The sequence below is a fragment of the Bidens hawaiensis genome, unplaced genomic scaffold (genome assembly GCF_021521415.1).
Source record: "Bidens hawaiensis isolate Kalapana, Puna unplaced genomic scaffold, B.hawaiensis_p1.1 tig00077520_1, whole genome shotgun sequence".
NCBI classification, from domain to species: domain Eukaryota; kingdom Viridiplantae; phylum Streptophyta; class Magnoliopsida; order Asterales; family Asteraceae; genus Bidens; species Bidens hawaiensis.
Window position 1 is genome coordinate 1 of NW_027503353.1, and position 21,641 is coordinate 21,641.

The 21,641-nt window shown below is 34.2% G+C and overlaps 2 protein-coding genes and 1 pseudogene across 3 annotated transcripts; 1 reads left to right on the forward strand and 2 right to left on the reverse strand.

Annotated features, from left to right (window-relative positions):
* Positions 1-1,841: 1,841 nt before the first annotated feature.
* On the reverse strand, positions 1,842-3,997 carry LOC143606835 (PR5-like receptor kinase pseudogene; annotated as a pseudogene). The gene is made up of 3 exons (XR_013148822.1): positions 3,923-3,997; positions 3,241-3,295; positions 1,842-3,151 (listed from the first exon to the last, which is right to left on the reverse strand). The product of XR_013148822.1 is annotated as a PR5-like receptor kinase pseudogene (transcript).
* A 4,860-nt stretch (positions 3,998-8,857) lies between these two features.
* Positions 8,858-9,607, reverse strand: LOC143606836 (wall-associated receptor kinase-like 14). Its single transcript, XM_077082473.1, has one exon. It carries the CDS (start codon positions 9,605-9,607, stop codon positions 8,858-8,860), a length of 750 nt encoding a protein of 249 aa, XP_076938588.1.
* Positions 9,608-17,313: 7,706 nt separating this feature from the next.
* Positions 17,314-19,753, forward strand: LOC143606837 (uncharacterized; the record flags this gene model as incomplete). The annotated part of the gene is made up of 2 exons (XM_077082474.1): positions 17,314-18,368; positions 18,918-19,753. Coding segments are annotated over exons 1-2 (1,266 nt in total), but the record flags the coding sequence as incomplete, so codon positions are not given.
* Positions 19,754-21,641: the final 1,888 nt, after the last annotated feature.

A 21,641-nucleotide genomic window follows, 5' to 3' on the forward strand; every position in this document is an offset into this window, starting at 1 on the left:
ATAGACTACTTGCTAATATTAAGCCAAAATTTTTAGATTTTTGACGGAGTTAAACATAAACAGACTTGTTGCTAACTTGCCAGGTCATTTTTAAGAGTTTGACCCGGTTTTACTTGTTATTGCTTTATACAAATTGTTATATCAAAAACAACAATTACTAAATTACGTTAAAGTTTGCATATTTATAAATCAAAAAAGCAAATTGTTTGGCATGGTCATTCACAACACGAGTTGTTTAAATACCTTCCACCGTCCATTATCCATTTATGCCCAAGTACCTTCTTAGAATTTGAACCAAAAGCGAAAAAGCACATAATAAACGTGGTCAAATTTCTTAAAAACAAACACCAAGTGTAACTTTATTACACAAAACCAGGGCAGCTTATTTTATATTTTATTTTAATTTTAATTTTATTTTTTGCCTTTGGGTACTCAATAAAAATTTAATATTTTCGGTGTCTTTTTATAAATATTACTGTGATTATATCTCTAAAATTTGGAGATGAGGTCCAATGTGAGGAACCATTCTAGTCGGATGCTTGGTCGATTTTCGATTAACCAAACTAGATGTCCGACAGGGGCGGATCTATAGCTTAAATGAGTGGTTTATCGGAACCACCCGAGTTTCGAAATAATAGTGTATTTGTATATAGAAAATATTAGAGGAACCACCTTATAAATTAGAAAGGAACCATCCTATAAACATTTGAAATGCTAGTCCAGCTGGTAAGGTGTTGGTTTTGTAACATGAAGGTCTCAGGTTCGATTCCGGATTTCCAAATAAATTTTTGAACTTTTTTTTAAGTAACTGCTGCACAACCCATTTAGTAAAAACACACAGACACAACGGCGCCTGCTATCTCCCCTGACCCCTCGTCCCCGTCGGCCGTTCTCCTAAATCACCATCTGGTTATTAAAATAACCAGTGGACCGGTAAGGCGGCTGGTTCAATGATTATGTAAGCTTTGGTTATAATTTTTTGCCTTTCTTTGCCAGGAACTTTAAGTTAGTGATCTGCAAGAAAGTAGAAGCGATATCCCAACTTAATAATCTTAGAATAAAGTGGTATGGTCGAATAATGTTATTTCTTGCAAGCAAATAAAGCTAGATGATGGCCACAAATGCAGTAATTGGATTAAGGGCAGGTGAAAGACTATTAAAAGACTATTAACTTCATCCTAATGTCAATGGGAAGCTTCCAAACAGTTGTGAACTCGGGTTTGTATCTGTCCCAACTAAGAGCACGATCACTGCAAAAAAGTCAACCAACTACGGTCTTGATTTCAAACCCAAACAACATAATCAAGACATATGTTACATCAGAGCTGTAAAAGAACACGTTAACGTTGCTTCCGATTGGGTTCAAGGGTTTGAACATGCATTTAGTAAATGAAGATTCTGATGAAGAGTTTTCAGTTGAAGCCTTGCTTTCATTATCCGAACCATCGAACCGACCCGAACCTCAAACGACCCGGAATTTTTTATACCCGACTCTATAAAATTGAATCATATAAAAGTTGTGCACCACCTGAAAAAAATTCCTGGATCCGCCACTGATGTCCGTAACCCATGCCATTGGTAGTATGGTTGTTGACATACTAGACTTCAGCAATATGTTGGTAAAGCATAGGCCTTTTTTGCACTAACAACATGTCGGTGATCGATTGGTAAATATAACGTCACTAAAGTATCTAATTAGTTTAGATAACAAAGTTGTCGGTGACGTATCAGTGATATTGGAGCCTCCATACGATGATTGGTCGTTGGAATACGTCGGTTATTCTTTACCCACACCATATATTCTGATAGACGGATAATCGCCTTTGTGCTGATATTTAATAAATCTATTTTACGAAGTATTAATACTACCAACATAAGATAAAAATTAAAAGGCCTAAATCACTTTACAATTGTTATTCCTTAATTATTTTTAAAATAACAATATATATATTTATTTGTATTTCATATACACACTATTACATATAATATTGTTGCATGTATTATGACTTAAAAAGTCAATTTCTAATGGTATAGTTTTTTACAGAAGCAATGGAACATTAATGTTGCGATTAATCTGTTGTTGGGGAACTGACTGACCTTGATGGAGAACATAGATAAGGTTTCAGAGGGATTTCCAATGACCGTAAGTCCCCTTCTAACATTTCCAACACCTTTGTGGTTGTCGGTCGGTTTGAGGGATTAGTTTGTATGCACCACAAGCCGACGATTATCATCTTCCTTGCCATTTCGTTCTCTTCGTCACTCTCAATCCCGTGTAGTTCAAGTTGTTCTTCATCTAAGCCAAGCTTATTATATATCCAGTGTGAAAAGTATATCTCACTTGTATGATCAACCTCAACTTCAATATTTTTCCTCCCTCCAACCATTTCTAGAACCATCATTCCATAACTATAAACATCTGATTTATGGGAGACTTGCCCAAAGTTCCTAGAAAATAGTTCAGGAGCAATATATCCCAGGGTTCCTCTCATACGAGACATGGACATCATACTTGTTCTATCGGGGAATAGCTTAGAAAGCCCAAAGTCAGATATCTTAGGACACAAGTTTTGATCCAAAAGTATATTGTGTGGTTTTATGTCAAGATGCAAGATCCGTGTGTTACAACCCTTATGCAAGTATTCTAATCCTCGAGCAATGCCTATTGCAATTTCATGCAACTTTTCCCACCCAAGTTGGCTACTACTTGAAGAACTTCGTCCATATATGAACCTCTCCAAGGAACCGTTAGGCATAAACTCATAGATCAAAGCTCTTTGATGACCCTCCAAACAAAATCCGACAAGACAAACTATATTAACATGGGAAGTCATGCCAACACTTGCAACTTCTTTATGAAATCTTCACCATTACCTTTTACTTCGCTCAAAACCTTCACAGCTACAACATTTTGGTTGCTTAGCATTCCTTTATAGACAGAACCGAAGCCGCCTTGCCCTAGTTTGATTTCAAAGTAGTTTGTCATGTTCTTGACTTGTGAATAAGAGTACCTTTTTGGAGCTAAGAATTCTTGATTTTTTAGAAAGTTTTCCACATTGACATTGTACTTGGGCTTTTTTTGTCCATCTAAGTTTGCCTTTTAACCACAAATAAATGATGAATGCTATGGCCACACCTCCAACATAAATAGCTGAAAATTTTTATAAATGTAAATTACATTCTCAAAAGTGTAATATATAGTGGCTTAAGGAAAAAAAAGAACATATATTGAATAATTACCCAACGCAATAATCCCCCCACCATGATGTATATCCTTCTGCGTCGGCAACGACAACTACAAAAATTCATTCAGTATATATATCGTGTTAGAAGTGTTTGTTTCGGTTCAACTACCAAAATTATGTACAGATTGAATTAAAATGTTTTCTAACCTATTAACTCTAAAACAAATACGAATGTGAAGCTCACTTTACTTATATTTGTATTCAAATATATAAAAGGTTTAGGTTTAGGGTTTAGGGTTGATGTCTATGAATATTGGAGTATTCACACGAAGACAAGTCTCATATCCCAATAATTCGGGAGTTATAGTCAAGGCCGGGATCAATGTTCATGACAATGATCAAGCTAAGCACATGTAAGCAAACGAGAAAGATGCCAAGGTGATGGCTCTTACCCAACATGTTGTTCATGATAATCTGTTTAATCTCCTTGTTGCAATACTATTATAAGACTATGTGTTGTGGAGATGCTTACCGCCCCTCCAGATCATCGCCACTTAAAAAAGAGCTTTAAAGTCCCTCATCGTAAGAGCCCCGTTGTGGTTTAAAGCGCCCCTATACCGCCCCATATTTACATATGCATGTACATATGTAGGTAGGTATGTATGCATGTATAACTATATGTATGTATGAGAGAGAGAGAGATAGATATAGAGAGAGAGAAGAGAAGCATGGCTCACACTTTTTCCCTTAACCGGATATCTCCCACCTATACCACCCTGCGCGTTGTTCCACCTCCTTAAAACCCACACCATATGGTCTAAGGAAACTTGGGTATCACTTGAAGATATCACCAAACCTCCCTAAATGAGGAAAAGTTGCGGAAAGGTAGCCAGAGAATATCACTTGAAGAATATAATATGTTATGACAGGATTGCATATTCAAGGCCACGACATCAGGATAAGACCCCAGAGAAAGTGAATTTCGTCCAATTCATAGAACTCAAAAATCCCATCGGTAGGTAAGACCAGGTTTTCTAACTTCCCCGATGATAAATGGCACCACATAACGACTGCTATCAGTTGAAGAAGCATATTGAGGTTGTGGTTTAGTCTAGGGAATTGGCTCCTCTCATAAGGAACATAAGAGATAGGAAGTGCACATCAAGAGAAAAGGATAAAGGGCAACACAGAGAAGCCCCCCATTTACATTGTCTAAAAAGGACGAAGGGAGATCAGGGCCGGGCGAAACTATTTGTGGACGAGAAGAAGAATCGTCTTCCCTCCTGTCATAGGTAAGGATGAGTCACTCCTTTACAAAGATTAGATCTATAATCTTCATCGACGTTTAGTGTTTACTAAACTCAAATCATTGTTGCTTTCTCAATCTACAGGATACCCTGGAAATTGATCTTCCCTGGCACATGAAGGGCATTCCTTTCCTTCTTGATTGATCTCCCATGTTGGCATACGAAGGATATTACCCGCTAATTGATTCAAGATCACGTGATTGTTACTAAGGATTCAGACGGACATACTAAATACCTCATTAAACAAGTCAATGGCAAAAAACATCCATCAATGAACAAAATTAGCGGCCCATGGTGCCAGCTGATGAGTAGATAAAAGAATGTGTTTTTGTTATCTAACATCGTGTGTTTTAGCTATTTATATATATCGAACACAATTACTTTGAGATCTTTTATGATTAAAGGTGTTTGGTGCTTAATGGAGCTAAACGGAGCTTAATGGAGTGCTTAATGGAGCTAAACGGAGCTTAATGGAAGTCATTGGGATGATACTCAATAGTAAAATGAAGATGAGCGAGGCCGATAGTCAAGACATGGAGGAAAAATGTCACACCCCAAAACGAAGGCGGCGGAACATGCCGGGGTGCAACGTGATTGGACAAATACACAAGACACTATTTAAAGTGACAATATTTATTCAACTCATTTTAGTTCAACAAATCAATAAACAACACATCTCATTCACACAACCAAGTTAAATACAAGTAGCAAATATATTGTTCGTTTTACTAATATCCTAATAGTCTTGGTAACGTTTTCGTCAAGTCCTCGAGTCAACAATAGTCTAACCTATAACATTTCATAAAATAAAGTTTGTCAACACAAAGGTTGGTGAGCAATTCATAAGTTTGAGTATATAAGTATATAGTGTAAAAAGCCACAAAACTTGTATACAAAACAATAAATAAAAGCAACAACTTGGATAAATTGACAATCGCTAATAGAATTACGTTAGCGCCACCTAGCTACAAGAGGTTGCCAAGCAGTCTAGGATTTAATAGAATATCGTTAATTGCATTACGTTAACGACACCGTGCTATAAGAGAATACCAGATAGATCACGGATTTATAGACTTCCCCATGAATGAAAGCGATAAACACATAGGCACATAGCATGTAAGTATAGAACACCAAATCAAGCAATTATTCAAGTAAAGTATACAATCACGTTTGTGGGTTTAAAGATTCAAGTAATTGAAGCATTTGGTTTGATAAGTATGAAATGTCACCCCAAAACGAAAGATGGAAAAAGGGGTATGAAAGTACTCACCTCGATTGATGAACCGAGAAATAAATAGATAAATAAATGAAGCTCGAACGGTAAACGAGCAGATCCGACTTGAAATGATAAACACCTTAGCTAAAATAAGTAATGTAATATATATTAATGAACTTGAAACCATAATGAAACTATATTGGAAACATTGAACGAGGAGGTTCGGTTGTTAAAATCGGGTTACCGGTTAGTTTGTTAATGATTAGAGACTCGTACTTAATTAATAATTAGAATAAAAATAATATCATTATTTTACAATAATATTATTTATGATAAGATAGTAATGATAATAATAATTCTAAAAAGATATGTTATATATATATACTTATATATATAGATATATAAGATAATAATAATAACAATAACTATTTCTAATAATACTAATATAGTATAATAATTATAACAATAATTATTATTAATCATACTAATATTAATAGTTATAGAATAAAATCTTGGTATTAAATTTTAAGGTGTTGTTAATAAAAGTAGTAATAATAGTAACTAATATTGATAATAAATAATGATATCATACCCGATGTTGGTTCGAGTTCTAAACGAGTTCACAAAATAAATATAAAAATATCATTGCTAACAATAAATGATAAAAATATAATATTAATAAATAAAAATAATATGATCTTTTAATATTATTAATAACCACTTTAATATTTATAATAATGATAATAATAATAACATTAATAATGAATATATATGTTAGTCAGTTTAATATAATAATATTAATAACAATTTTTATGTAATAATATTAGTACTAACAATAACCGAAATTTGTTAAGTATAAAAACAACATCAAAACCGGTTTAGGATGAGACTCGAACCCGAGACCTCTAGTCTAAATCACTAACGTACAACTCAACCGAAACCAAGGTAAACAATTGTTAATTTAAACCCATAAAAAAATAATATAACCATTTCCCGGGTGTTCGTCTTTTACCCAAATAAAAAAAAACAACACTATATCCAAACCAACTCGTTTCAAAATATATAACCAAACAATATATCCGATTATTAACAATTTAAATCCGACAATTGATATATGAAAAATTAATAATAACAAAACCCAATTTATATCGTACCTATTATATGTTCACGAGTCGAAACTGCCGGAGAGAGAGGCGGCTGAGAGAGAGAGAGAGAGCCGAAGAGAAAGAGTGAGAGAGACGAGAGAGATAGCGAGATAGAGAGAGAGAAGAGAGATAGACTGAGCCGAGAGAGAGAGAGAGTAGAGACGGAGAGAGCTGAGGCAGTGCGTGACGGTACACCGGTGGCCGGTTTTCCGGTCACGGGAAAAACGTGTATGGAGAGAGAGCTCGCCAGAAAATCGTGGAGGGGAAAGGGAGTGGTGGTGGTGGCTGCGGGTGGTGGTTTGCGGACCAGAGGGAAGAAAGGGACGGCCGGAGGTGGTGGTGCGGGTGTGGTGGTGTTGGCCGAAATTTGTAGAAGAAGATGGGGGTGCGGCTGGGTGAGGATGGAGATGGTGTTAAGAATAGAGTTTGGTGAGTAGCCGGAGGTCGAAGTCGCCGGAGCCGAAAAAAGGGTTGCCGGAAATCGGGCAGGGGGGGCGGCGGCTGTAAGTTTAATAATAATGTTAGGTTTTAGTTAGGTGTATATATATATGTGTCATATTTTCACAAAATACCCTTCAAGTTTCGGTCAAACTTAAATACGAGTTCAAAGGTTCTTATAACTTGTAACGACTTTACGAAAATTAGTTTGGACCCGTTATGTTTTTCTTAACGACCCTAAAATGTGACAAACATTGTTTTATTTGTGATCGAGGTCTAAAATATTATTATCTAATAATTTAAATAAAGTTCTAAAAATGTTGTATCGGTTTTAAAAAATAAAAGTTTACAACACGAAAACAAATCGAGGCCTGAATTTGACGAATGTCACAAAAAATGAAGAAGACTATGCAGGCCGCAAGTTGCGCTGATCAGGCATATTCGGATGAGGAGGTCGAAAGCTGCGATTATATGAGCACAATTTGCGGCCTAGTTCGTAAAAAGACGCGAATTTTAGGTTTTTGCATATATCAATATAACTTTAGGGTTGTCAAGAAAAGACTTCACCCATCCACTTTTCACCATCCTATAGTCAATTTTGAAGGTTTTAATCACTCCCTAAGCCTATTCCTTCATGTATTCATTAGTTACATCAACCATTGAAGATTCCACGATGATCATGGGCGGCTAATTCTTCTTTGTAACCATCTCTGGGAGTAGATTGTGTTTGTAGCTAGACTCTTGATGTTTTAAACTTCTACATTGGATTTGGATTTGATTAACCATTAGGTTAGTTAACTTTTGATGTTTATTTGTGCAAGTAAACAGTTTTTCGCAATTGAATGCGTTGTGGTTTCATCAATTAATTGATTTGTGGTCATCAACTTTTAGAATTATGTTCTTAAAGTCATTAACTCATTTATCTTTAACCGTTGAATTGATTACATTTATCAAACCTTAAAAAAGGTAATCAATTAGGTTATTATTCAACCAAGACAATTGTTCGAATTTAGTTATGACGATCAGTGAGGTCAAATATTTAGTCTTTGATTATAGGTATAAACAAACGAGTTTTCCAAGTAGGTTGAATCAACTAGTCTGGTGTTCTTCATAGCATGAAACCTGGAGTTTAGTTATTTTTCTCACAATTTTTTACAACTAAAAGCAACAGTATTTTCGTTAAACAAATATTTGAAACCGCTTGACATCGTGTGTCCACCATAGTATAACTAATTAAAAATCATTTAATTTGATTAGCACTTCCACTTATTCCCTATTGATTCGACACCTTACTTGCGATAGCTAGTAGATATATTTTATAAATGTTTTTATTGACCTTTCGACATCAATCACGAAATGAAACCCTTTGATCAATCCATCACTAATCCTAATCAAACATTAACGGCACAAAAAATAAAAGAGAAGAAATCGTTACCAAATTACGAATGTAGATAATGGACTAAAGTGAGAACTAACCTATCCGGCAACCTTCTCCGGCGGCGAACCCATCTCCGGCGAACCCTTCGTTACAGTTACACCGAAACACGATCGTCTGATTCGCTTTCCTCACATTCTGACAACTCGCATTCTGATTGCAAGAATGCAAGTACAATCCCCGCGAACCCACCAACTCAACTCCAAATACTGAAACTCGAACGAGACGGGCATGCTAGTCGATATATCAACACTGATTGACGAGAACAAGACCTGGCAATTTGCTTGTTCTAGTGATGTCAAATTCATGAACTCTTCGTTATTCGTATCGTCCTCCGAAAAACATTTCACAATACTGTTGTTAACAGTACTTTTATTATTATTATTATTACTATTACTATTTGTGGTACTGGTATTATTAATACTACCAGTATTGTTAATACTGGTATTATTATTATTAATACCAGTATCACACTGTTGCAAGTTGAAACGATTCTCGAATCGACTAGTCGACATCACGCACTCGTCCAACGTCGAACTACAGTTTTCCAACAACAACTCGTTACGCGAACTTAGCGCGTAATTTTGGGAGCTGAACACTCGTATTTCTTCGTACCAGCGGTCGCATTTTGCCGGAAGCATAACCATGATATGATCTCTAGTAATATTCTGAACAGAATATTGTCCAATTCGGATTTCCCCATCGGTTGTGCAATCCAGGCGGATTTCACAGCCGTCAGAGAATCCGAACGGGTACTGTACCTCCTTTGCGTGGCCACCACTCGTGCCCACACAAACGGGATCACAGTATGCCTGAGCAAAAGATGTCAAAGGAGATGTGACAATTATGGTCAAGGAGAATACTAGGAAATGAAGGATCATAATTTGAGTATTGTAATAAAAGTGAATTGTTGAGATGGAGAATAAGAATAAGAGGTTTGACTTTTGTAAAACATTAGAAATGTGTAGTTGAGGACTTCATGCTAGGTGCATAAATGCAAAGAGATATGATGATTTCTGCAATAATAAATAATAGTAATAATAGTAACTGCTGCAGTTAAATGTCGGCGGTATGGTTTCACGGTGGCGAGAGAGGATTCCGGCGAGAATTTATGTTAGACAGTGAAAATGAGAATTTGAGACTTTATGTTCAATTGTGGAAATGAAACCGTAGTCCACTTAAGGACATGTGAAGGTGAATGAGCAGGCTCTTTGTTTGTAAATTGCCGTTGTTTTGCATTGATAATTTGGAGTTGACTCAATGATAAGATTAAGACGTGTGAGGTGGTGTGGAAACTATCACATAAATCACATAAATGTAGTGTTATTTCCACATCATGTTTTGTTAATATTCTTTTGGAATCACTTTCGATATTCGAGTTAATCTTTATATGACGGAACGTTAACTATCTTTTTTATATTTATTTTTTATTTTTATGTTTTAGGCTAAACTCATCAAGAGACACTACATGTAGTCACATCAGCTAAAAGTCTAATGAAGTGAATTCTCAGTTAACAAAAGCTCGTCAAAGGAAAATAGATCAAAAGTTGAAACTATCCTCAACTATAATTTTAGTTGAGTTTCTTGCTGGCCAGTTAAGGTTTTATGTATTAGAATCCAAGTTCTCTTAATATTTCATAGATAAAAATACATGAATAATTAAAATAAAATAAATATACACAGGACTAGCCAGTGAACCAACCTCGGCGGCATTCACCAGAGTCAATGAATCTATCTCCGACAACCACCATGTGTCGACGTTGAGCTACAGTTTGACAAAGCAAACGGCTTTCGGGATATTCTTGAATCACACTTGGGTATTTTTAAGTTCAGCTGTTGGCTTGTTGCTGAGTTTTACTGGATATTAAAGGTTGAAAATGACAGAAACTTGGGATGGTAATATAAGGAGAAAAACTTCTGATTAATCAAACATACGTACACTAGACAATTTTTTAAGTAGACCAATGCGGTTCATTAGACTTGAACTTTCAACAACTTAAGCTTCACAATTTTTTTTTTCTAAATTAATTAAACCAACTAATGAATGAGTGTCTCGTTCATTGACATTGGTTAAAAATTTGTTTGTGTACGTTCATAGGTTCATTTATATCACTTTTTTATGTTTGTTTACATATAAAACCAAATAAGCTGCTAAGCTAGTTGAATTTGACATTATATTACGGTGTAGTCCAGCTTATATTGTTGTTTATTTTAGAACTACGTTAGAAACCCATTTATTATACATGTTATACGTGTGCTGATTGTTAACTTAATTTTGCGAAATATATGTACTACGAAAATAAGAGAGATAAAAACTTTGTTATTGAAATTAAGCCAACAATTATAACAATAAATAAAAAGGCCTACATCATTTTATGATTATTATAAGTCCTCAATCATTTATAAAATGACCAACCTTTTAAATTTCATATGCACGCACTGTTATGTTGTTGCTGCAAGTGTTATCAATTAAAAACTTAAGTTAAATGGTGCATTCTTTTACAGAAGCATTGATTAGATCAATTTGTTTACATGTTGGATCACTTCAGCTCTTGATTAATCAATCCAACCGTGTTACTCACCAAACAATTGTTCCGTAATAGGTAAACTAGAACACACAAGAAATAGATTCGTCAATTGTCATCGAAGTCATCTGTAGGTAGTGAACTAGCAGACCTTGATGGAGAACATAGATAAGGTTTCGGAGGGATTTCCAATGACCGTAAGTCCCCTTCTAACATTTCCAACACCTTTGTGGTTGTCGGTCGGTTTGAGGGATTAGTTTGTATTCACCACAAGCCGACGATTATCATCTTCCTTGCCATCTCGTTCTCTTCGTCACTCTCAATCTCGTGCAATCCAAGTTGTTCTTCATCTAAGTCAAGCTTCTTATATATCCACAGTGGAAAGTATATCTCACTTGTATGATCAACTTCGAGGGCCGTCTCCGAGAATGATAATAAAAATTTAGGCCTCGTGCGAAGAAAAATTTTGGGCCTCCTCCTTAAATATAAACTCGTCAATTATATATCAAAAAATCACAATACGAATACAATTAATTCTAACTTTTTAAGTTTTATGTTTACCTTTAGCGGTTTAGCCAATAGGGGCCGCGTACGTAGTACCCGGCGTTACCTATCATTTAAAAAAAAATATCTATAAAATTATATCATTTTAAAACTTTCAAAAATGTTAGTGTACTTTAACTTGAATATATACTTCCTTAAAAAGTGCTGCAGAAAAAACAAATATTAATATGAAGGTAACTTTTTTACTTTTGGTAACTTATTTTAATATAGTAGATACTAGGTTAAATACCCGTGTAAAAAAATAACAAAACAATTTGAAACAGTTATACTAATTTGGTATTAGATGAATGAATATGTATTACAACATTGAATAAAATAAAAAAATAAAAAGAAAATTAGATGGTAAATTTATATTAATCTTTAAAAATTTCTTCACATACAACAATTGTAGTTACCATCTTTATCTAAAAAGTGCGACTTAAATCTCTAAAAAGTTTCCTTGTATATAATGTTTAGATTTATTTAATTAACTTTTCTTACTAATAACATACGATTGTTACTAAAAACATAAATCATTTAGTACAATATATGGATTTATATTTTTAAGAAGAATAATGTTTAATAAAAAAAATGTTAATACAACTCACGCAAATACTTAAATAAACAATACACAAAGTTTAAATAAATATATAATATTTAATATCAATTAATATATGGGTTTAACATTTTTAAAAAAATATATAAGCATAACACTGGATACTAAAGCTGGTCGCTATGGGGCTCCGTTGGGTGATGTGGCGGGCTCCGTTGGGCGTGGAACACCATAGTGGGGCTCCGTTGGACCAGGGGCGCGGAAGATTTGGCCTTTTCAATGGCTGGTGCGGTTAGGAAATTTGGTGGGACCCCTCACTTTCCTCTCTCAACTTCTCTAACACACATACATATATATGTATATATATATATATATGATTAGGTTCATTTCAAAAGTGTTTTTAGAGCGAGAAGTGCAAGAAGTAAATCCAACAAATCACATTTTTTCCTTTTTCTTTATTATTTATTTTATTACAAGGGTATATTAGTAAAAAATGATTTTTATATTTTTGGTAAGTAACAATTAATTGGAGAAAGTTACATATTACTTTTTTTGTAAATATATAACTTATCACCATTTTCAAATTATGTTTCTAAATTTTATATGTAGCCTACGTGCAACCAAAATTTAACAAACCCCTTTTATGGATAATCCATTTAAACACAAATATTTTAATCCAGCTATGTAATTTTATCCACAATTCAAACAAGATATAATCAAATATCCATTTACTTTTATTCTATTTGTCAAATTCGACTGGAACTCACATATACTATAATTTAATAATGCAGGTCATTCCATTCGGTTCTCCATTAAAATTCACAAAATATTAAATATTAACAATGCACGTTATAATCATGCATACTATGTATAGGGGTTGTAAGTTCAATCATAATCAAGATGCATGAATTATAAAAAAAACTTGTTAAACCAACTAAGGGAAAAAATTTGGTGCATGTTAATTAAATACACTACACACATATTACAAAATACAAATTTAGATTCATGTATGTTGTGTAGGGGTATTTCGAATTGTGTATGTTTAAATATTATCGCGTGTAGGTTCATATATGTATTGTGTAGGTAGTATTTCGAATTGTGTATATGTAAATTTTATCGTATGTAGGATCATTTATGTACTATGTAGGTGGTATTTCGAATTTTGTATGTGTAATTTTATCGTGTGTAGATTCATATATGCATTATATATGTGGTATTTCGAAGTATGTATGTGTAAGTTTTGCGTGTGTAGGTTCATATATATATAGATACTGTGTCGGTGGTATTTCAAATCATGTATATGTAAAATTTTAACGTGTGTAGTTCATATATATATACCGTGTAGGTAGTATTATATATTTGTGTATGTATAAATTTTATTGTGTGTAGGATCATTTATGTAATGTATTTCTAACGCATTGAACATAGCATACACCATTTACAAGAAGAAAATTCGTTCACGACATGCTACACAAAGTATAACCTACATTGTAAAAATCCTACACACAATAAAAGAAATCCATACACAAAAACTCAACGTACATTTTTATACTATAATAACTTACACATTAAATAAGATACATGTTGGAACCTATGTTTTAGACCGACGCATCGAATTTATATGTGGGTGAAAAATATTTTATTTGGTCTCAACCAAGGGTGGATGGCTTGAAGACCAAGTCATGCTAGACTAGTATAAATATATATTTTTATTCACTATTGTGTATGTGTGAGATTTAGGGTTTTATCCCTTTAAGAGAGTCTCCGCCTCCATGATGAGCTCTCCTGGTGGCGGCTGATATTTCTTAATCGATTGTATGTATGAATGTATGTATGAGTGTCTCATCTTAATGACAATCATTCGGCTAATATTTCATACTACCATTTCTATCTTTTGTGTTTTGATTACAATTGTTCATCCTACTTTATTGTTGATTGGTAATCAAATCAGACTCTCTCCCAATACACCTCATCCGTCCAGATATAATTCAAGAGTGAATACGAGTGAGATTCGATCCTAACCCAAGACCCGAGCTCCACACCGTTGATTATTAACGACTATTTTCACGCTTCCACACCGGGGCTCGGTTCTGTCAATATACATGCATATTACTTACCTAGGAAAACATAACATTCTGGTAACTTTGCAACTCATACACATTATATATCGAACACAAGAAAATATTTTCAAAACCTACACTAAAGAAAAATAAAGCTAATTGAATTTCAACGTTGCATGATTGTTGGTTAAGAGTTAAGACATAAAATAGGGAATCTCATAAATTTGTACGTTTCATATTTTAAGCTTTACAATTTTACCCTTTTTATTATAAATGAAGAGGTCAAAATGTACAAAAATTACAAAAGTGTCATTTTCTATTTTCCTCCGTTGATTAATTACTCCAGATCAATGGTTAAGATCTATTTTGCGCACTTCTCATTATAATATCACTTCTCGCATGATCCATCCCCTGTATGTATATATATATATATAATATATATATAATATATATATATATATGGGCGCCAATGAGCATTAAACCACAATGGGGTATTATTGGTTGGGGCTTTGAAGCCCCGATGATTACCTGGAGCTGACGTGGCATTAGGAGGGGCTTCGAAGCCCCTCACCATAGAGGATAGCTTAAGGGAGTGTTTGTGTGATCTTTCTAAAACTTGCTTATTTGCTATTCGTTTGTTCAAAAGCAAAAAGTTTTCGAAAAAACTCATGCAAAAGCTTTAAAATGAAGCTTTTCAAAAGTGACTTTTGCTTTTCAAAAATCAAATAAGCAAAAAAACAAATATAAAAGCTTCCCCAAACACCCCCTAAAAGTTTAAAACAATATTAATCCACAAAAACCGAAAAAGTACTTTAAAACATAAAAAATATTATCTTGAATATATAAAACAGCTTTACCTTTTTAAAGCAACAAAACATCCCAAACAATAGAAAACCATTATAGGTTTTGGACAACAGCAGCTTTAGATGTTTTGGTCATATTCACATGTATTTTTCCTAAAAGATATTTATCTAGATGTGATACACATGAACATGTAAATACCGCATGACCGACAATGAAAATTACCGTTGTTGGATGGTTGTCCAACACTTATAACATTTAAAAATTTTTGTTTATGTGAAATAAACCAATTTTAATAAAAAAAACATATGATAGTAAGATTATATAAAAATTAGTTTATATGCTTTTTAGCATGTCATTATATTATTATTATTATTATTATTATTATTATTATTATTTCATTTGGAATATAATAGAAACTATAATTATAGTAGGAAAGTGAGATTTTAAAAATTGTAAATGGTTTTTAAGAATTAAAGTGTTAAATGTAGTTTATAGTTTAAATTAAAAGCAATATTAAGTACAAAATTGAAAGCATTCACTTTTTAATATAAGAATATTAAGACTATTATTTTGTATAAGTCATTAAATTGGAAAAAAACAATAGAATGTTATATTAAACTTTTACAACATATATTGTAAAAGGATATCATTAAGAAACATTTCTTTTTATTAAAAATAAATTTCATGTAAAAATCATGTTAAAATTATGGTGTTTTGATGTGATATAGATAAATGGATAAATTATGGAAGGTTTTAAATGATTTATTTTAATAAAATAATTAAAAATTAAAGATGAAAAGATATGGGTGTCACTTGGCATCATATTAAGCCAATTAGGGAATATATGGTTGAACCATCATTTTTATTTATTATAATAGTAGATAATAAGGGTCTAGTAACAAAAAGCAAACAAAACCTAATCCTTTATCTTCTTTCTTCTTCTCCCCAACACAGCCACAAAGCAAAAAGAACAAAGCTTCAATGGCTCCAATGGCTGCCTGCTAGACCCGTTTAAAAAACTTCGATGGTGCTTCTTCACCTTTGGGCCCCTTTTCATTTTGGGCCTCGTGCCTCTGCACGGTTTGCACAACCCTAAAACCGGGCCTGTCAACTTCGTCTTCAAATTTTTCCTCCCTCCAACCATTTCTAGAACCATCATTCCGTAACTATAAACATCTGATTTATGAGAAACTTGCCCAAAGTTCCTAGAAAATAGTTCTAGAGCAATATATCCCGGGGTTCCTATCATATGGGACATGGATACCATACTTGCTCTATCTGGGAATAACTTAGAAAGCTCAAAGTCGGATATCTTAGGACCACCGTTTTGAGGTAAGTTTTACATCAAACGACTCGTATCCCTCATTCCGATCAAAAGCTCTAACATATCATTTTAAAATTTGGAAAAACTTAACGCCGTTAAGTTATTTTTAACGGAGGTCCAACGAAAACAAATGATGTGAAAGTTGGGACTGGTGACAACTATTTTCTAAGTTGAGATTATTAAAATCCAATTTGCCTATATATATTAGAATACACAAGCTATAATTAGTCTCTTATAAAGCCTACTATTTTATAATACTCAAACATTTTATTTGCTAATTGTTATATTTTTTACTATAACTTTAATTGCTGTCTAAAAAAATTAATTTACATTATTTAGTTCGTTAAGGCTTAACGACATTTTTTTCCGGGCTCGGCCGGGACACACAGTGGCGGAGCCACGTATAAGGCACCGGGTTCAACTGAGATAATAATATTTTTTTGTCTTCATCAATGCAGACTTTCTTATTTGGAATAGGTTTTGCATACATTTCTGGTAAGTCAACTGAGATAACAGACGAGTTTGTTGATACCGCACTTGGGTTGAGACTGTCACTTACATGAGTCGTAACACTATGTCACTAGAATCTAGGCCCGAATTTAGAAATCCGAATTCCAGGATACTTGACAAGATTCAAACCGACAAGATGAAGATCAGATTGAGTACTTTTCTTTCCATTTAAACTAAGAATGGAATATAGTTTTCTTTCCATTTAATCAAAGAATGGAATATAATAAAGGTCTACATATGCCTGTTGAGTGAGAAAAATTAATTCATTTCGTGTAACCAAAGATATTCCTTTTCATTTCATATATATTGGCACACTGGTTTACAAACATTTGCAGTATCTTTGTAATTTGTATGGTATTCATATCAATCTGAGAAAGAACTTTCATGGACACCGCGGTCGTTGGTAAGTACGCCACTTTTTCTTTCATTATAAATAATCAAATATACACATGCTATTCACTTTTTCAGTTGACCAAAAATTGTATTTCAATGATGTAGTTGCTACGGACCAGCTTCGTCACTTTAGTCATGTCCATCCGCTCAGCCTTGTGTATCTTCAGCAGCCCAATCACAGAGATGAAAGTGATGACAATGACGATGGCGAAGAAGATAAAGATCATGAAATTGTGAAGGAAGACCATCATGGTGGTCAATGCCATATGTGTAAGGAACGCGTCTGGTCATTTCATTCGTGTTACTACTACTGCAAGTCTTGTGACTATTCACTGCACAAATTCTGTGCAGAACTACCCAAGACTCGATCAAATCACACATTACATCCTGGCCACAATCTTTCACTTAAATCTTATAATATTTTTGGATTTAAGTGAAGATTTTGCAAACTTAAGTTGACTAATTTCTATCATTATGGATGTAATGTATGCGAATTTAGCATGGACATAATTTGTGCGACTATGTCTCAACAGAAGATGAACCGCACTAGTCATCCACACCAACTGCAACGAATGTTCACGCCTATAGTGTCCTTGTGTGTAGCTTGTGATAATAAACACGAAGGGGTCTTCTTTCAGTGTATCACCTGTCCTTGGTTTTTGATCAACCTGGACTGTGCTTTGTTGCCTGCCAAGTTACTTATACAAATACATACGAATGAGTCATTCACTCACTCACATCCGCTTACCCTTGCATATTCCTTTCCAAATTCTGAAAGATTAGCCAAATTCTATCCCAGGTGTAGAGTCTGTGGTGGCTATTTCTATGATCATTTGTGGATTTACAAATGTGATAAATGCCTATATTACGCGCATGTCGATTGTGCAACTTCAAAGAGAGAGCCATTTATGTCCATCTTCCAACCTGCAAGTAAGAAATCTCTTCTTATTTATTTATTTATTCTATTTAAGGGTGTTCATCATTGAAGCTTAAAAACCAAACCGATCCGTTACTAGCGATTTGGTCTGGTTTGGTTTCACGCCTTGGGCTTTATTGGCCTTTTATAGAAGTGTTAAAACTTTAAATTAAATTAGTAGAAAAGAAAAAAGACGGTTGTAAAACAAGCGGTAAAAACTGATAAATGACCAACAAATTACTGTAACAATGTCAAGATTTTGAAATAAGCTGTAAAAACAAGTTGGCTGTTGTAACAAACTGTCCATAATTATAAGCTGTCCATTATAGTCCAAAATAACATCTCAAAAAGAAAACAATTTGCTTTCCCAAACTCTATGGAAACATAATAGCTGTTGTTCCAAATAGTCCACAACAACCTTTCTAATCAAACTTCAAATAAGAAAATGACCGCGAAGCCAATCGATGACTAGTTTGGGCTTTACACTGAGTCGTGAACGCATTTAATTTTGTTAGTTTGTGCAAAGATTATCTAAGTCTAATTTTAAGTATATCATTCATCAGGCATTGGCAAAACTTATAAAAACTTTAAAGAAGATGAACATCCGAATCTTCTCTACTGTCCATTTCATGAGGAAGGTGACGGCCTTTTAAAGCATCATATGTCTAATCAAAAAGAGTTTTGTGGTAAACAACATGATGGTGAAATGCTCAACCATTCTAGTCATGAACACCCACTCATCCTATTCGACAAACAAGCATCAGTTGGTATAAAACTGCACGACCCCATGAAAAAAATTCAACTATTATGTGACGGATGTGTGAAACCAATCATGGCAGTACCATTCTACATGTGTTGTCAGAATGTTGATAAACAATGTTGTTATATTCTTCATGAATGGTGCACTAAGTTACCACCTGAAATGCAAGACTACGTGTGCAACGGTCAGCATACTCCTATTCTCCTACCTAAGACCCCAGGTAAGTTTTTTGGTGTGTTCACATGTAAGATTTGTGAGTTACCATCGAATGGTTTCGCGTATGGATGCACAATATGTGAAGATTATGTCGACATCAATTGTGCATTCATACCCAAAGAAATCACACACGAGGCTCATCCTAATCATCTCTTATCGAAATTAAAACCTTCATATAAGAGACCAATTTTGAAATGTGAAGCATGTGACTATGTGATGATGTATAGGTGGGGATTTCAATGTCTCTCTTGTGATTTCTACATCCATATAGTGTGTGCTTTGTTATTGCCTAGAGTGATTAAGCACAAGTGTGATGAACATCCATTGAGCCTAAGATATGAACCAGTGGAGAACCATATTATCGAATATTTTTGTGAAATATCATCATCATCATCATCATCATCATCATCATCATCGTACTCAGTATATCCCACCAATAGCAAAGCTATGGTAGGGTCTGAGGAGGGTAAGATGTAGACAGCCTTACCTCTACCCCATAAGGATAGAGAGGCTGCTTCCGGTGAGACCCCCGGCTCGATAGTAGTTTTGCATCAAGCCTTGGACATAAGGCACATAGCACTCAATCATCGGGACCGGCCGATCGGTGCATGTACCCTTGTCTTTCGGCTATCAACGCCACTACATGATGCCTGATTAACCGTCCGTCACTTTTAACGTTATTTTCACGAGATTAGTAAAATAACGTCAAAATTAGTGCAATTTCACTTTTGCCCACCCGAGGGTTCACACATATATACATCATATGTGCGCACTGCAAGCAGGGCTAAATTTTTGTGAAATATGTGAGGAGAAATTAAATCCGTGGCGGTGGTTTTATCATTGCACTACATGTGCTCAATCTATGCATGCTTGTTGTGTTCCCATAAAACTTCAATATGAGAAAGCTATGAATTATGCTCTGAATTATTGCTCTGTGTACAAGTTTCTCAATGTCAAATTTGGAGGCATACTCGAGATCAAAGGTCACTCACACCGCTTGTCCTTTGTTCAAGGGATTGAGAGCGATGGGTGCTGCATCAAGTGTAGGAGTCTGTTGCAGTATGAAATGATCTTTAAGTGCTTGGAGTGTAACTTTGCATTACATTATGAGTGCACTTAGTAGATGCCATCTATTATGTGTGTCCGGTCAATTCTGTAGACTAGCAACCATGTGTTGAATTATAAATTTATTAATTTGTCAAAAGAAAGTCTTGTACGTAACTAAATTTGAAATGTTAAAAAACTTAATGATTAGCAGACGCACAAGTTAAACAACATAAATGTATCTCGGAAAACACCGCTTGAAAAAACTATTTGAACTTGATTATATAATGTTATACGACCAGTATATATTGATAAGCCAAAAACAGTTTGAACAACCATATTACTTCGTTTTCAAATTAGTCTAACAAGCATTTGAAATTTGCTGATTACCGATGAAGAGACTGGAAAACGAATGCTAAAGGTGGACGTGTGGTTCGGATCTCGCAAAACCCCTGCTTCTTGTTGACTGTCATTTGAGTCATGAAAAACCTAATTAACCTAATTAGCTAGTGTAAGTCAGGTATCGTATCCACGAGGAGCATGTGGTTAGTAATATACGATTTGTTTGATTGTCTTAATTAATTGCTAATTAAACTAAATGACTTTTAATATCTATTTGCAATTCAGAAAGGGGTGGCGGCGCAGCTTGTTGCCCGCCTACCTGCTATATTGATGTAATATATATGTTTCATCAGAGTTTTAATGTGAAACAAATTTCGTGTTAAAAAAAAAAAAAAAAAAAATTTACATTAAGAAATACGGAGAATTATAGTTTAGTTGTGAAAGCAAATATGTAAAAAGGTAATCCTCTCCGGGTTTCGGGTTTGATACACTATTAATCAAGTTACTCTAGTGAGAAGCCATTAAGGGTGGCTACATGCATGTTTAAAAACGACAAAACTTAAGTGGTTTAATGCAGACAGCTACCAATTAAATAATATGAGCAAATCGACAAAACTGAATCTTTAACCGAAAATCCAAAATTAGATAGAACGTAACTTGAAGAGTTACAAATATAATCCCAAGAAAAACTAAACAAAATAATTATTCATATTACAAACCCTACACACGAAGAAGATCACGAGTGGATTAGTCAATCATTATAACAAAGAAAACAATTATTATCACTATAAGTTTCTTCATAAAAATAATCAACCAAAATGTAGAGAACAAACGAGTAACAATTGAACAATTTGTTTACATGCTAGATCACTCCAGCTCTTGATTGATCAATTCAACCGTGTTATTTACCAAACAATTGTGTCTT